This window comes from Rhinolophus sinicus, chromosome 14 (genome assembly GCF_057876585.1).
Source record: "Rhinolophus sinicus isolate RSI-liver-muscle chromosome 14, RSI-T2T, whole genome shotgun sequence".
NCBI classification, from domain to species: Eukaryota; Metazoa; Chordata; class Mammalia; order Chiroptera; family Rhinolophidae; genus Rhinolophus; species Rhinolophus sinicus.
The window spans coordinates 82,331,445-82,349,391 of NC_142514.1; the positions used below are offsets into that span (position 1 = coordinate 82,331,445).

Sequence of the window (17,947 nt, forward strand, 5' to 3'; positions counted from 1 at the left end):
TGGCAGAACAACTGTGACTAAATTAAAAACCGTTACCTTGTTCTGCTGTTAGAAATCTATAACAAGTCAAAAATTCTGTTATGTATTTTTAAATTTTTAGTTGAGCCAGTTAAAAGCTGTGTTCTTAATCCCCTTCCCTCAAATTCTTCAGTTTTTTAAGGTTAAGTGGTATAAAAAGTATAATTACTTTTTGTTTTCAGTTTTTTATCGCTTTCTGATTACAGCAGTAATATATAGTGTTAAATATTCAAATAATAAGTGTTTATAAATACAGAAATGTTCAAAAGAGAAGTTCCTCAAAATCCCAGCCTCTTTAGTTATGATGACTATGTTAAATTGAGTGATTATCATTCCTGATCTGTTTCTAAACTTAGGCTAGCCAGTGCAGCCATCATTTAAATGTTTACAGAAAAGATGGGATCGTAGTTGATGCACTATTCTATAGCTTGCTTTCTTCAATTAGTAATATATATTGGATATCTTTGTACACACATTTTTTTACTCTTCTTTTTGCTTGTTATTATAATGTATGATGTACTACCACAATTCTAAGGTGCACATTTTTTCATATTTTAATAGTTATGAAATGGGGATGCACCTTAAGAGTTTAATGGACAGTATTTTTGTCTTAGACATAGAATAATGGCATATCTTATAATTACTGGAGTCTGAGCTTCGATGAATGTGGTATATAATAATACCACCAATAAATGGACACTTCAATTGCCATTGCAGATAATGCTACAGAACACATATCTTTGCATGTTTGTTTTTCTGTAGGATATTCTTACAAGTGAAGTTGCTTAGTCAATTTTAATAGATTTTACCAAATTTCTTTCTTAAAAGATTATATAAGTTTACATTTCTGTGTACAGTGGATGAGAGGGCTTATTTTCTCAACCTTCATCAACATTGGGTATTGTGAGTCTTAAATCTTAACCTGATACACAGAAAAAATCATCTTGTTTTTATTTGCATTTTAAAAAATTGAGTGAGGTTAAGTGTCTCTATATTTTAATTGAACTAGTAATCTTTGTCCTCCTGTGTTGTGAGAGTAGTTTTTGTATTTGGAATATTGATCCTTTCTTACATGTATGGCAGATTTTTGTCACATGAAGTCCATTTGTCTTGACATTTATGGCATGTTTTGTCACAGTGAAGTTTTAAACTTTTTTATAGCACATTTTTGTCAGAGTATTCATAAATGGTGATTTTCTTTTATAGTGTTGATAGGAGTTATTTTCCTATTTTCTGTCAAGAAAATTTAGCAAGCGATTTTAAAAGCATCTCTGTTTGGACATTTCTGAGTGTCAGGATTATAAACTCGGCTTAATGAAGATTGTCTTACTCTATTGATTTCTTTATGAAGAGTCTTTGACTTTATAGACTTTTGTTTTAAAGTACGTCATACTTCTGTAATGGAATTTAATGGAAAGAAGTAATGTACTAGAAGTAGAGAGACAGGATTTGTTTTTATCCTTTATGTGTGCCATTAATAAGCTGTGTGCTTTTGGATAAATCCCTTAGATTCTTGGTCTTAGTTTTCTCACTAGTGAAATGAGAAGGTTGTAGTAAGTATCTCACTTGTCTTTAGATTAAAATTCTATTAACTTGCTAGTTTTGTTGAGTATTAAAAGTCAGTGTACATTTGTGTACCTTACAATACCATTTTTCCCCCTAGTCTAGTGCAACTATATTTCTCAGTATTTTAACAAAGTACTCCTGTTGTTTCTGATTTTGGTTACTTGGGTTGATCTATTGTTTTTAAATATATCCTCTTAGGTTTTCGCTGTGAAAACTATTTAAGCATCTTACATTTACATACAAATTATTCTCTCTTCATCCTTACCTAATCTTGTACTGAAAATACTTGTGATAACCATTAAAGCATAGAATTAAGGCATAAATACTAGTAGTGAAGACGAAGTAGAGTTGGGAGTTCTAGGAAGAAAAGGTGAACTTAGATTTCGTGTCAGACCCCCCTCGGCAGTAGTGTAGGATGACCATGAGCAAGTTAATATGCCTCTAATACTCAATTTCTGTATTTTTGTGATCCAAATGATAATAATTACTTCATAGGGTTATGATAATGGTTAAAACCTGCCATTTAGTACACATTCAGGAACTCATTCTTCTTTTGGATGTAACAACTAGTGATAGAGCCAGAAGAAAGAGTCTTGCATTTTTTGTATCCTTGAAGCTATTAAATTTGATTGTTTAGCTTAGAAATATTGGAGTATATCTAAATGAATTTCTTTATGAATTTGAATATTTAAATCCATCTTTTCCTCTCTTGAAATGTATGCATTTGAGTCTTTCATTTTTATATGGAGAGTCCCCACTCTCAATGGCATTGTTTTACTTAGTTATCACCATTCCTTTATGAAGGCATCCCATGTGTGCAGATACTTAAAGTGCTTAAAGTAGCATGTGCCCAGCGAGGATTGTAGTTGTCTGGTAACTAGCTTTGACATGCGGTTTCTAGAAATGTATCATATGTATCATATATAAAAGGTAAACCTGTGTTACATGTTTATACTTGAATCTCTGTGTACTATATGGCATATTCTTAAGAGCAAGAGTTGTCTTCATTTATTAGTATATTTTCCACATGGTCTCTGAATAAATGAAAATAGGTGGGGCTGAAGTTGTTTCATATTTCATCCTGGTGATTAGATTACATGAAGTGATGTTTTTCATCTAGGGCACATTGTATTTAGATCATTTGCTTTAGTCTTCTCAACTAGTTTTGGATTGAGATTTTAAAATATTCACGAGGTAAATTTGTAGTTGTGTTACTTTAAAGGTAGCATTTGGAAGAATGAATACATTTTTAACATAAAAGGGACAGACACTAAGTGAAATGTGTTGTTTTACAGCCAAATTTATATCCTACTGTTGGGCTCCAGACACCAGGAGAAGTCGTCGATGCCAATTTTGGGCAACATCCTTTTGTGTTTGATATAGAAGACTACATGCGGGAGTGGAGAACCAAAATACAGGCACAGATAGACCGGTTTCCTATTGGAGATCGAGAAGGAGAATGGCAGACCATGATACAAAAGTAAGGAAAGAATTTTGAATTGACATTATTTAGAAATACATTTTTATAAAACATTTTATTCTAGTACAAAAGATTATTTGTTGAAGCTTTTTACAAAAGATTATTTGTTGAAGCTTTTTAATCTACTCATTTATATCTTAATTTTAATGTATTAATATTTTAATCTCTATAAAAGTAATTCACTATATTTAAACTATTAAAAATAATGTTTGATTTGGTGGCACACATACAGAATTATATTTTAGTCTGGCTTATTAATTTGATGGAGGAAATAAAGTGACACTAGATCGCTTAGGTTAGGATAATTCATTTGCTATCCTTAGTAATAGGATTTAATGATTTCCATAGATTACATGATTCAGCTATTAATAGTGCCAATGCAAAAGATAAAGTCAGAAAGATAATTTAGATTGTATAATTCAGGATTGTGTTTTTAGACATGAACTTGACTATGTTGGTCAGCAATAGTTCAGATATTTATGGGGAAAAGAATAATTGTTCAGTAAGAATAAGCGTCAAAATAATGGTGTAGTTTATATACTGGAATACAGACTGAATATATGCACTTCACTTTTCAGGATTTGGCTAAATTTTTCCAGTGAATGGGTTACCTTATAAGAATAATACCAGCTATTTTTGCTTACTAGTATCTCTTTTTTTGCTAAATGTTTGTTATTTATCATGTGGACTCAGGAAAGTTATAATTGCCCCTATTCTAAATAAGAAGGCCTGACCAAAAGCCTCCAGTTTAAGGAAATTTTTAAAATCTTACTAATTATTTTTGATGTCATTTATTGGTACTTACTGTTGGACATTTAAGATGAGGTAAAAGGAACTAAAACCAAGGAACAATGAACATGGAGTTAGGATTCCTAAATGCAGGATGAACACTGAGGAGGCAGTAATAACAGTGGAGGGGGGTGGGCAGCAGCAGTGGGCGTCTGTACAAGTACCATAAGATGGTACAAGTACCTTTATCTCAACTCATTCTTTACTAAAATTATTCAGTTTGTTTTATTAGGGAGCTTTTTATGAAAAAGTAGAATTTCATTATGGAAGCATGAAAATATAATACCTGTGGTAGTCAACTTTTTGGACTATACCTTTGCTGAAAGACTAGAGGGCACACTTGGATGTCAGTAGTGCTGAATGGTAGCTCTTAAATCTGAAAATAGAGACTTAAAAATTAAATAAGTACCGGTAAGTTTAAATAATCACTATCACTACTTAATCTAACCCAAGAAAATAGCAAAGGCTTTCGGAGACCATCAGTCTGACACAATTCATCTTAAATGTCTGTAAATTGCTTGGAACAATCTTAAATTTATAAATCTAATAATGTCTTTTGTGTGTATTTTTTGGAGGATATAATGACTGGAAGAAAAGACGATTATGAGAACATGCTTCTTTCCTAGAGCTATTATCTGATATTACAGAGGCTCTATACTAGTGTTTTTGTCTGGCACAGTTGGCAGAATAATGCACCCCAAGTCAGAATCCCATAGTTGTTACCAATGAGAGCTAGGATAGGTTGCTCTCTTGGGGTCACATCCCTTTGATGCTTTAAAAATGGTCACCACTGAGCATCATGGCAAGGTAGAAGTAGAGGAAACATTATCTTAATCCTGTCACCAGAGTTCCATGAGGGTCCCCACTCCTACCCCATTCTTCACAAAATTGAAACTCATCATGGCCTCCTGGAATGTCCATTTTAAAAGGTTCTCCCCTACTCTCTTAAATTAATTTGAACAATAGATGAAATAAAATGAAAAAAATCTGTTTCTTGGGGACTTTCCCCCCTGCCCTCAATCCCACTTTTTTGAACCGTTGCTTCCCATTGTTTTCTAATAGTCCCTTAGTGCTGCCAGATAGAGGCAGGTTTAAGAGTTGAACATTTGGATATATTTGTTATTTGAGTTAATATTGCTGAACCAGTCAACAGTTTTTCTAACATTTTATGGTTAGATGTAAATCTGTGTTTTGACCACTGGATGGCTTTTTAAAAAATAAACTTGTTCCTTGGAAGTGTGTCACTTACATGTAAATCATCTTTGAGTAATCTGTGCACAGTCATACTAATTGATTTAGATTAGAAGGCCAACTTTTCATCGATTAGTGTTACTCTCAGACTTTCTTCTGGAAGATCTGTCTCCAGGTTCACTTTAGTACCATATTTTACCGTGTATAATGCGCTTCCATGTAAAATGCGCATCCACATTTTTGGTCTAAACTTTCAGGGAAAAAAATCTTTCATTTTAATTTTTCAATTCAAATTTTTGTTTATTTATATTTAGGTACCTGCGTTTGTATTATAAAAGAATTTTGGTATCTATGTATGTATTATTACACTTAACTCATTAGCATTAAAAAAAATTAAAAGGTGGGGGGTGGGAGATGAGGGTAAAGGGGATCAAATATATGGTGATGCAAAGAGAACTGACTCGGTGGAGAACACGCAATGTGATATATAGATGATGTAATACAGAATTGTACACCTGAAACCTATGTAACTTTACTAACAGTTGTCACCCCAATAAACTTTAATTAAAAAATAATTTAAAACATTTATATAGATAAGCCTGTATAATATGTATCCTTATTTTTCCCTCACAAATTTGGGCAAAAAAGTGCTCATTATACATGGCAAAATATGGTATTTCTTGTGTTCATACCTTGTGATCCCATCTAATGTAACTGATGGGTAAAGAGAGGGGTTGAACTCTAGATAGAACACAAAGAGTTAATCTGTTATTTTAAATGTGTTTGGCAATTCTTTACTGGGATAAGTCCTACAATGTGAAACAAATTGGTTAGTAGGACTGACTCTAAGGATGGCAAATAATAGGAAGGAACCTGAGGAAGCTGGGGTGTTCTTGATTCTCTAGTAATATTTATTTTTAGGGAGAGTAATGTCGACATAGCATTTGCTATATATTCTTAGAAATACATGAAAGAGCAAAATGATTTTTTTGAACTTACTTCAAAGTAGAGGTTACTAAAGCCTTATTTGAAGGGAATACGTGTTTTGTAACACCTGAGTAGACCTTGTTTATGTAAATTGTAGTATGAAGCATATATTCTCTTAACTAAAAGTTGTGTGTTTCTTTTTATTTTAAGAATGGTTTCATCTTATTTAGTCCACCATGGGTACTGTGCCACAGCAGAGGCCTTTGCCAGATCTACAGACCAGACGGTTCTAGAAGAATTAGCTTCCATTAAAAATAGACAAAGTAAGGACACTATGGTACATGGCTAACACTTGTTTTCAGATTACAGGTTTGGTTATATCGATTTTTAGAAATTATGTTTTCAAACTTGAAATTTTTCAACTAGATTAATTTAAATTGATGCCTCTGAAATTTTTTGCATTGACATTTTTGAAGATTACCTTTAAAAAATTCACATAGGACTTGTTAATGTTCTGCATGTAGAAATACGGAATTTTGGAGAATTTTTTGTAAGAAATGTTTACCATTTTTTCTTAAAATTAAAGATGTTTTTGTGAGCTTTCAGAAAATAAACATTTAATAAAATGTTTTTTTTTTCAATACATAAAGTATTGTCCCATGGTTAGATGTTAGTGAAGATAATATGTGAAAGAAATTTACTAATAAGTATCTTTGTATTTAAATTGCTATCTAAATTTAAGATAGTATTGATTTTACGTGTTTTATTGCTTAGGTCCTAGTGCTTGAGGCCAGAGCAGTAGGGCCTGTTCTGACAAGGGCAAGTCAGCATGATAACTGTTCCACAGTTAGCCATCCTAAAATTGGTGTGGTTAGTCCATCAAGGAGTGTATGACTCAGTGTGAATATAGGCATAAAAACAGAACATGATGGGTGAAATCATGACGAATGAAAACAATTGTTTTATGGGTCGTGCTGCTATAATGACACTGACTATATTGTGTTGTGGCTGTTGTATACTTGTCTGTCTTCTCACTATAACAAACTGGTGAACAGATTAGATGATCACTTAACTCTTTGTATCCTCGTTATCTAATTTAACAAATATCTGACACAAGGAATGCTCAATGAGTGGCTGTTGAATTCAGATCCTAACTCAAAGTCCACCATTCATTTAGTTATGGGTTCAAAGGTTCTTATATTTGATGAAACATTTTTAATATTGTTTCTTTAATGTTTCTTAGTGTCTTTTTTAAAAAACTACTTTAAAAGATACGATTGCCGTATTAAAAGCTGTACATTTTTAGTGAATATAATTTGATGAGTTTGGAGATCAGTATGTATCGGTAGTATATATCGTGAAACCATCAACACCATGTATACCATAAATATAAATTAGTGTTTAATATTTCAATATTGTTTAAGAGGTGTTTTTCCTATATTACTTGTATGATAGTTTGTGATTTTTTTAATAGTTAATGAAAGTACTGGTTTTTCTAATTTTTTAATTGTCTGAAATTTTCCCTTCATCACCTAATAGAAACTATGATTCTAGAAAAATGGAAATTAATCACAGTAACTTAAAAATATTTTACTGTCTTTTTTTGTTGAGAATCCACCAAGTTTATGTTTCTACTCTTAAAAATTAATCATTTGCTCCCTTTTTCTAAATAGGAATTCAGAAATTGGTGTTAGCAGGAAGAATGGGAGAAGCCATTGAAACAACACAACAGTTATACCCAAGTTTACTTGAAAGAAATCCTAATCTTCTTTTCACATTAAAGTGAGTTTATTTAATAAAATGTTATATTTATTATATGTGTGTATGTTGTATGTAACCAAAATTATTCCCATGTTTTAATTTTTATTTTACCTTGTGTTAGATATTTACATATAATTTTGTAATACAGCACATTAAGTAACAGGTTATAAAAAACACTTGTATTGAGGACTATAAGCAGATGGCATCTTTTGTTGTGTGTTTGCTCTTCTGTCAGTCTATCTCTGTGTTTCAAAATGTGGAAAATCTTATGTTTCACAATGTGGAAAATCTTATTTAGAAGGTGAGAATCTATTTTTTCTTCTGCAAAGTATCTTATAAGTAAGTCACAGACATTTTTAAAAACTGTGGTAAATATACATAACATAAAACTTGTCATTTTAACATGTGCGGTTCAGTAGTATTAAGTACATTCACATTGTTTTGCGACCATCGCTAACCATCCGTCTCCAGAACCTTTTTCATCTTCCCAAACTAAAACTTGGTATCGATTAAACACTAACTCCACATTTCTTCTCCCCCCCCCCAGCTCCTGGCAACCACCATTCTATTTTCTCTTTGTGAACTCGAATTTAACTACCCTAGGTACCTCACATAAGTGGAATAATAAAATATGTGTCCTTTGTAACTGTCTTATTTCCCTTAGCACATTGTCCTCAAAATTCATCCATGTTATAGCACATGTCAGAATTTCCTTCCCGTTGAAGGCTGAATGATATTCCTTTGTATGTATAGACCACATTTTGTTTATCTACTCATCCATTAATACACATTCGAGTTACTTCCACTTTTGGATATTGTGAATAATGCTGCTGTGGATAGAGGTGTGGAACTACCTGTTGGAGCCCATCGTGTTCTTATGTACTACTTGATTTGCTACCAAGTGCAAATATTATTTTGATTAAATTATTCTTAGCTTAAAAGTCCATTTTGCTTTTGCTTAGTATAGCTAAAGATAGATTTTCGTTTTCTTAATAAATCTTGATTAAAGGAGATAGTATTTTGCATTATAGTTTTCATTTTTCTGAAAAGTTTTAAATTCATTCTATGCAATACAGTATATAAAACCATATTTAGTATTTTTAGCATATTATCTAAAGGCCAAAGTTATTGATCAATACAAGTTCTTAAAATATCTCCTTTCAGAACTCTGTTGCTATTAAATAAACAAACAGCTATTTAAAGATTATCTAAATAAATTTTTCTTTTCTTTTTTTAGAGTTCGTCAGTTTATAGAAATGGTGAATGGTACAGATAGTGAAGTACGATGTTTGGGAGGCCGAAGTCCAAAATCTCAAGACAGTTATCCTGTTAGTCCTCGACCTTTTAGTAGTCCAAGTATGAGCCCCAGCCATGGAATGAATATCCACAATTTAGCATCAGGCAAAGGAAATACTGCACATTTTTCTGGTGAGAGTCAGTCTTATACCATTATTTTTACATTTTTGCCCTTCTTTATATTTTGGAACCAAAATATTTTTTTAAAAATCTAGACACGTCTGGGCCAGCCCGGTGGCTCAGGGTGGTTGGAGTGCTGTGTTCCCAACACCTAGGTCACGTGTTCGATTCCCACATGGACCAGTGAGCTGTGCCCTCTACAGCTAAGACTGTGAACAACCGCTCTCCCTGGAGCTGGGCTGTGTGAGCAGCCGGAGGTCGGCGTAAGCTGCCATGGGCTGCTGTTTGCTGCCAGGAGCAGCTGGTGGCCAGCGTGAGTCGCTGGCAGCCATCATGAGCGTCCGTGGGCTACTGTGTGCTGCCATGGGCTGTTCTCTGCTGCCATGAGTGGCCGGCAGCCATCGTGAGTGGCTGGCAGCCAGTGAGAGCTGCTGGGAGCTGCTATGAGCGGCCGACCAATGACTGGCGACCGACTGCCTCCGCCGGGGGGATGGGGGGAGCGCAAGTCTCATAGTACCAGCTGGGCCAGGGAGCTGTGTCCTACACAACTAGACTGAGAAACAATGGCTTGAACCGGAATGGGGGGGGCGGAGGCAGAAGAAAGAGGGGTAATCTAGACTCGTCCGTGTAGCTGTTTTGCACATGTGTATACTTGGTCTCAAGATGTTCTGGAAGAAAAATAGTGGGTATGTTTTTAGTAACTTGAAGATCTGTTTCTGAGAATAGGTTACTATAGCAGATTGTCATAGACGAAGGCCAATTTCTAGAATTGTCTCTAGAAATTAAGTCATAGATATTTGGTAATGAAAAGGCAGTTGTGTGTTTTAGTGAAGTTTAAATGTAAAGGTGGTGATGTGGCTGTGATGTCGTAGGCCACCAGTCGCCACACCCAGCTGGCTGCCCGCCATTTCTTTCTTTCCCAGCTGGCTTCTTGCAGGAGTCCACTCTGCCCCTTCATTTCCTCCTGTCCCTTTTTGGCTCACCAGCCTTACTGTACTCTACAAGGCTTTTGGTGTTCTCTTAATTGGAATTCTCTCCTTTCTTGGCTTTTATGACATCATTTCTACAGGTTTATTTCTGATCCTTCTTTGTCTTCTTTACTTGTCTTTTTCATTCTGTTTTTCCCCAAGGTGTTATGTTTCCTCTGTCCATTTAACTTTCTAAAACAGAAGTCAAATACTGTTTCCTTTCATAGAGTAACACCTTTGTTTTTTCTCCATCAGCATATAACTTTCTACATCACTGTAATACCTCTATTTATGTCACAATCCCGTACAATGCAAATGATTCATGTTTGTATCCTTAGCCACCACCCCTCTTGAGTATCATACAGTCACTTCAGGCTTGGACAAATTCTTAAGCTGAGTATATTCATATTTAAGGTGGGGGTGATGGTAACACTGCCCTCATGAGGGGTTGTGAGGAGTAAATTAGATCCATAATGAAGCCTTCAGTAATGTTAGAGGAGATGATCATTACAGCTCACAGTTAAGCAGACTTACAGCCTTTCAAAGAATTTAATCGTTTGTTTGCTCTCTAAATAGTCTGTTGACTCTCCTATATTATATGAGTTTTAAATACAAAAATCAGAATATGGGTACATTATTTACAACCTAATAAAATAGTGTGTGTTTGGGTTTTCATGAGCTACCTTTTTCTTCTTTTTTTTTTTTTCCAGGTTTTGAAAGTTGTAGTAATGGTGTAATATCAAATAAAGCACATCAGTCATATTGTCATAGTAAACACCAGTCATCCAATTTGAATGTACCAGAATTGAACAGTATAAATATGTCAAGATCACAGCAAGTTAATAACTTCACCAGGTAAGTGATTTCCCTATCTCTTGCATTACTATAAGCAACCTAAGTATAAGTGTCATCATTTTTAATAATTTGAAAAGATTGAGTTAGATGGAGCATAACGGGGGTCTGGGCATTCCTAAGCCCCCAGAAAATAAAAGGATAAAGAATGAGTTCCCCAAAGCTTTTCAGTCTTCATGTGCACATAGGCTCTTCCCTTTGTTCCTTCCTCTTACTCTCCATTCCCTCTTCCCTCTAGTGGGGTTATAAGGACAAATCCAATCTTCCTGCCACCACAAACCTATACAGATGATCACTTAAATGCTATTTGTTATGTTTCCAAGTCACAGTAGCGTATTTAACATCTAGGATTAACATATATGTTTACAACTACTTTTCCCCCCGATATGTGCGTTTTTTGGTGTAAACGTGTAGAACATTATCCTGAGTTACAAATAACTAACTTTACAAAGACTTTTTTGAGAGCCGATCTTTAAGTAGCTTGTATATAGCAGATGTGGTTAAGTCCTTTTAGTAAACATAGAGCGTGAGGATTAGTATTGGGGATCTGGTGGGTGTCAGGCATTCTGCTAGACAGGAAGCACGCCTCTTCTGACACCAAAGTTAGAGGTAAGAAGTGTCTGTATCACTGTACTATGACGTACTCAGGTTCAATGTGCTTGAAACCTAAAGGCTCCTGAAATGTAATCACTTGAATTGGACACTAGTGTGTGAAAGCAAGTTCTTGGGAATTCAGCTTGCCCACATCATCCAGCATCTGAATCTCAATTGGCTCAGGACTAGAGGAATGGTAATTTTTTTTCCATTCTAACCAAAATAATGGTTAGATTTTATTAATTTGATCTTGGTTTGGTTATAACACGGATTGGTCATACTGCATTTTGGGGGAATATTTCTCAGTGCAGCATTTTCTCATCAAAGTAGAAAGAACCTAACTTTTAGCATGGAATCTTAATGAAAATATTCTGGAGAGAGGCGTATATAAAAAATCTTATTTGCAAATTTAGAGATTTATAAGAATTTCAAGGTTATCTATCACCAGTGACAAAAACTTCCTGCAGTAGTGGTGTTGTGTGGTATAGGTTATAAGGGCAGTCCACAGAGGTGGTGAGAACAGTAGAAACAGTGATGGTCTTTTGTTGAGGTCAGGGTAGTCTTTCACAGTAGAGATGACATACTGAAAATAGAAAAATTAGAATATTGTAGTAGAAATTATGTGTGGAAATTTAAAAAGTTAAGCCTTTAGTACTTTATCGGACTTTATGGTACTCTAGTACTTTATCGTTGATAGAGGGTTCTGCCATTTTGTGAGGGTAGGATTGCAGTCACTTGGTGGGTTTTTCTCTTAAATACTATCCTAATGGTAGGAAGTTGTTAAAGGGACTTGTTATTACCTAAGTTCAGGGAAGGAAGCGTAACAGAAGGAAGTGATGACACGGCATTCTCCTTTGCAGTAGTGAAGGAGAAGAAAGTAAGCTTTTAAATTCCTTAAACTGTTAAACAGTAATGGTTATTATTTTATAGTTGGTAATGGCTTTACTTACAACAATATTGTGAAGTAGGCAAAGGTGGTATTAACTGTTAAAACCATTTTACAGATGTAGAGCTGAATACCAGAAAAGTAAATGACTTTTTTTAAGGTCAATAATCAGTAGCTAGTAAGTTGCAGAACTGAGACTGCTTCCTGGGATTTCTGACTTCCTGACTTGTGCATTATACTTCCATCTGAAATCCTCTTCACCTGACCCTCCCTCTTCTCCGCCTAACTTCTGTTCAAGTTAGTTAAAACTCAGGTTCAGATGTTAACTTTTCCAGGATGTTTTCCTTGATTTACATCCCTGCCAAATGGTATATCACCCGTTGTGATTAACTTTTATCACAGTCCTGATCCTCTGTAGTATAATAACTTCATTAGCTTTTAATAGGCTGTTTGCTCCTAGAGGGCAGAAGCTATTTCATTATATCCTTAGCACCTGACATGGAACATGGCTCAGAGGCCCTTGAATGTGTGTTGAATGAAATAATCCTTCTCAAATACTATATTGAATTGTCAAAAAAATTGTTTATGGTAGTACATTATTAAGATCACTAAAAGCTGTAATTTTAAGGATTTATATTAAATTAAACATTTTTAAAATTTGATTTTTCTTATCAATTCTCAAGATGCTAAACAAGCTTTTCTGACTGATGAAGGAGTTCTAGGGCCATAGCCCCTGCATTTCCTAGGTCTCTCTCTGTCCTTTTAGGGAATAGGTTTCACTGACAGAAGTGTGTGTACACACGCGCACACACACACACTCACTCAAACTCACACACAATACAAACTGACCACCAGTGGTAGGTAACCTCTGGTGACATTATGCTTAGAGTGCTTTTGTTCACCTGCATTCAATGTTCTTTTCCTTACAAATGAATATACATTGCTTTTTTAATAAGAAAAGCTATTTTTCACTTAAGTATTTCCTAAATTTGCATCAAGCTTTTCCTTCTGGGCTGTATAATTGTTACCTGGTTCTTCATAGAAGAATCACAATATTTATTGTAGCTTAGAGTGTGGATGGATCGGAAGGAACAACTTCATTATGTCCAGATGCAGTTATTGGCACATAGGGATTCATTCAGTAAATGTGAAATGAGTGAAAATTGGAAACACCCCAACTATCCAGATCAGCATGGTTAAAATTAAAATTTGACAATACTTTAGAATCTTTAGCCAATAAGAAAGTCTGTGAGAGAGGTGGCCGGTTGCTCAGTTGGTTAGAGCACAGGCTCTCTTTAACAACAAGGTCGCCGTTTCGATCCCCTCATGGGCCACTGTGAGCTGTGCCCTCCACATCTATTGGAACAACTACTTGACTTGGAGCTGATGGGTCCTGGAAAAACACACTTAACATAAATTGAAAAAAAGAAAAGAAAGCAAGCGTGTGAGAAAAAAATAGTTTTGGGCACTGGAAAGGTATGAGAGGATGAGACTAAATAGTTTTTAAGATTATTTACCTTTGAGAGAGGGTATGTTTTTAAGTAGTGAGGACAAATGCCAAAATGTCAAGACTGTTAAAGAAAAAGTTGAGAAGGTAGTTGAATGTGAGGGCAGAAAGGAGGTGAAGTGGGCTCCAGGAATACTTTGTTTGGAAAGTGTAGTTTTCCCCTACATGCTGGAAATGAATACTGGGGCAAGCACGAGGGCTGCTGGGGCAAGAGTTAATTAACAAAGAATGATGAAGATCTCAGTTTGAAAAATAGTGTGAAGTATGTGCTAAAGTATGATTTTTCCATATTGATACAAAGTCATGAAACCAGTACATTTTAGTACATCTCCAGGAGTACAAATTTGTTTAAAAAAAAAAAAGCTACATATTTGGCTTTCAGTACATTCAAGATTTAACTAAATATTTTTTTTGCAGATTGCTGTTGCCTTATGAAGTCAGTTTATAAGTAGGCTATGTAGTTGAGTAGTAATTTATTTTAAACTAAGCTGCAAGTATGCGATTTCTAAAATTAGGTTTGTTTTTTCGTTTTCAGTAATGATGTAGACATGGAAACAGATCACTACTCCAATGGAGTTGGAGAAACTTCATCCAATGGTTTCCTAAATGGTAGCTCTAAACATGACCACGAAATGGAAGATTGTGACACCGAAATGGGTCTGCAGTGATATTTCTTACATTTTTAATAAAAAATGATGACTACAAGGTTATGTTTTTACTTGTACTGATTCACAGTGATGAGCATAAATCAAATTTAAAGCTGTATGTGTCATTGGATCTGATAGAAATACATGTTACTTCTGTTAAACTTGTGAAAGTGGGTTGCTAAACCGAGTAGTTACTTTTCAGTACTTTCCAAAGTTAAGTGCTAGAGATTTCTTTGCTGAACAGTCTTATTTTGGCTCATATTTAGTGCTGTCATTAGTGCAGTAGTACCAACTTATTAGTGTTAAATATCCTGTAGGATATTTAAGGTTGGAAAAATATTTTCACTTACTTCAATATAGCCAGTAAAGGCCAAATGGGTAGAGATGATTTTATACACTCTAATCAAACAATTTCTTAAATTCATTTTATATGAATTCATTTATATATGTGAATATATAAGCCATTTTATGGCTTTACATAGTTCACTGCCTGGCACATAGTAGGTGCTTAAGTATGACTCCTTCCCCCCAAAAAAATAAGTGACTGAAAGATACAGTAGCATGCTTAATTTTCCTTTGTTGATAACTTGTGTAGTAAATTGTACCATGAAGTTAAACCATCAGCAAACTTCATCATCAGTTGGAAAGTGAAAAATTATTGAAGCTTACAAATTATTATTTGTCAGAATTCCATGGCAACATTAGATTTCTTAATATTTTGAGGTTAAAGGGTATCTTTTCTGATTTCTAAGAGTATGTGTAAGAAACTACTTTATAAATGCAAAGTTATTTTATTATTTATACAACTACCTGTTGTTGAGGATTATGTGTTCTAATATGTAATTCACTTTTTTAAGCAAGGAATATGATTTAAAAGACAGTCTAGATTTCTTAGATATCAGCAACCTCAACGTTCAAAGAGTAATTTAAGCATAGTGATTAAGAGCAAGAGTTCTAGAGCCAGATTATCTGGATTCAAATTCTGCAACTGCCACTTGCTAGCTGTGTAACCTTGGACAAGTTACTTAAGAGCTCTGTGCCTCAGTTTCTTCATCTGTAAAATGGGTACTATAATAACTGCCTCGTAGGTCATTGTGGATATTAAATGAACTAATCTGTGAAAAGCTAATAGCCCAAAGTAAGTGCTTAGTAAATATTACCTATCATCATTAACGAATTATGTTATTATTAGTGATTTAAATGGTTACATTATTGATCAGTGATTATTGTCAACCAAGAAATATACTATAAAATTGTGTTTTCTAAAAGTAGTGCAATTACCCTTTTTTATTAGTATAATATGGTGTCTTCTGTGTTTTTATGAAAATCGTTTCTCCTCTCTTTAGATTCCAGGAATCATTTTATTCTATCTATATTCTATGTCAGTTAAAGTAGTTTGAGAGGCAGTTATTTTTTTCTTTATGTTGCTTAATGTAGTTTTAGAGAATTGTGCTTAACTTTTCATAAAATTTTCCCTGACATATAGGTACTTCCTAATACTGTGAGAGGTTGTCTCCTGACTTTCAACTGCATGCTAGATATTGGATCCTAGACTCTTGAGACCTAGATAAAGCATACGTTTTAGCTGCAAAATTCCATATTAAATTAAAAATAAATCTGCATATTTAGAGAAAATATTAGGTAATAGTTACTAAATGAAATGTACAAAATGTTATCAGCAATTTATGGTCATCGCCTTCCATTTGGTAAGGTGGTAAAACACTTGTTTTGCTTACAGAGGTTGATTCAAGTCAATTAAGACGCCAGTTGTGTGGAGGAAGTCAAGCCGCCATAGAAAGAATGATTCACTTTGGAAGAGAGTTACAAGCCATGAGTGAACAACTGAGGAGAGAATGTGGCAAGAACACAGCAAACAAAAAAATGTTGAAGGTAAATTTGTTTTCCCTTGATCAATTATAAATGCATCAAGGGAACTAAATTATAGTTTTGTAAAATATTGAGCAGTACTAGAAATTGTTGTGAAACTTGGACAGGAACTCCCTGGCTTCCTGCCCATTTGAGAGTGAAAGTGTTCAGTGGAGCTGGGCAGCTCTGCTGTCCTGGAAAGAACACTGAATTTCAAGGAAAAAAGTAGCGATTTAATCCCACTTCTGCCACCTGTCAGTGATGTGTGTACACTTTGTCAACTTACTTTCCTACTTTTCTCAGCTGTATAATTGGCAGTTATTATGAGTGTGCTGATAAAACTATAAATTTGAGATATTTTTATTTAGTAAACATTGTTCAGGGTTGCAGCAGATAGAATATGTAATACATGGTTTTCATTTTGATGATAATTGGTGAAGGATTTGGGTCATCTTTGAAGCCAGAATAGTTAATGCGTTTTTAGGTCTTTTCTGGATTGACGTTTATAATAGCTAGTAAGATGGATACAATTTAAAGAGTTTAGTAATAAGTAAGCCACAATTTTTGTATCAGTTGAAGATGGAGGAGTTTTCCCCTCCCTAAGTCAGCACTGCAATTAGTTGTAGGGATGTTGCCACTCTTTAAAAGTTTGGTTTTTTTCCCTGTACTCAAAAAAGTCCTACCAGCCCTGTAAGCCTATGAAACATTAACCTAGCAGTTGTTTTGGTTTTTTATCCTGCGTTAGGTTAGGATCAAAGGTCACATTTTTTCCTGAATGTTTTGAAAGAAATTCACAAAACAAAGGACAGATACATGCATGTAGTGGCCTTGAGACTGATGCGTGTAACGTACACAGTAGGAAAGGGCAAGGCTCCTGCCATCCCTTCCTGACCCAAACTGAGAGTCAGTGCATCAGGCACCCGCATCTAGTAGCACTGAATATGGCATAAAATCAGCAAGAATCAAACAGCTCCCTTCATATAGCCTCAGGACAGCATCTGTGTAGACAGAACATACCTGCCTAGCCTAGGATGGGTGAGGGAGCCCTCTATGTACACTTCCAGTTAAAGGCGTACAGTCTGGTATTTTCAGTAGCTGAGGTGGGAAGAGGGGTGTATTCAACATATTCACTGCTTCATCTACTGGATAGCACAACTGCTATTCTATTGGTGACCCTCAACTATCCCAAAAAAATAGTGGTTAAATTATGATTTTTCTGGTAAATAAAAGAAAATTGGTGGATTATGTAATTTGAATTGCTTTTCATTTAAAAAGTCAAATCAGACATTTATATACTATTAGGAAAATGGCTGTCCACATTTGCCCTATAAGATTAAGAGTTCTTTGAGGTCAGACTAGGTCTTAATATTTAACTTCCTCCCCTTTTAAATATATCTAATACATATAGCAGCTAGATATTCAATGAATGTTTATTAAGTTGAGGTTGAATTAATTTGAAAAGTATAACTAATTTTTCCA

General features: G+C 34.6%; 1 protein-coding gene across 1 annotated transcript in view; it reads left to right on the forward strand.

The window, feature by feature from the left end:
• The window catches only part of RANBP9 (RAN binding protein 9), an 80,893-nt gene that overhangs the window by 53,566 nt on the left and 9,380 nt on the right, over positions 1–17,947 (forward strand). Inside the window, exons 6-12 of the mRNA XM_074335205.2 lie at positions 2,880–3,064; positions 6,182–6,294; positions 7,645–7,753; positions 8,970–9,160; positions 10,827–10,971; positions 14,491–14,612; positions 16,341–16,492. Coding sequence (XP_074191306.1) covers positions 2,880–3,064; positions 6,182–6,294; positions 7,645–7,753; positions 8,970–9,160; positions 10,827–10,971; positions 14,491–14,612; positions 16,341–16,492 — 1,017 coding nt within the window. The remainder of the gene's footprint in view (positions 1–2,879; positions 3,065–6,181; positions 6,295–7,644; positions 7,754–8,969; positions 9,161–10,826; positions 10,972–14,490; positions 14,613–16,340; positions 16,493–17,947) is intronic.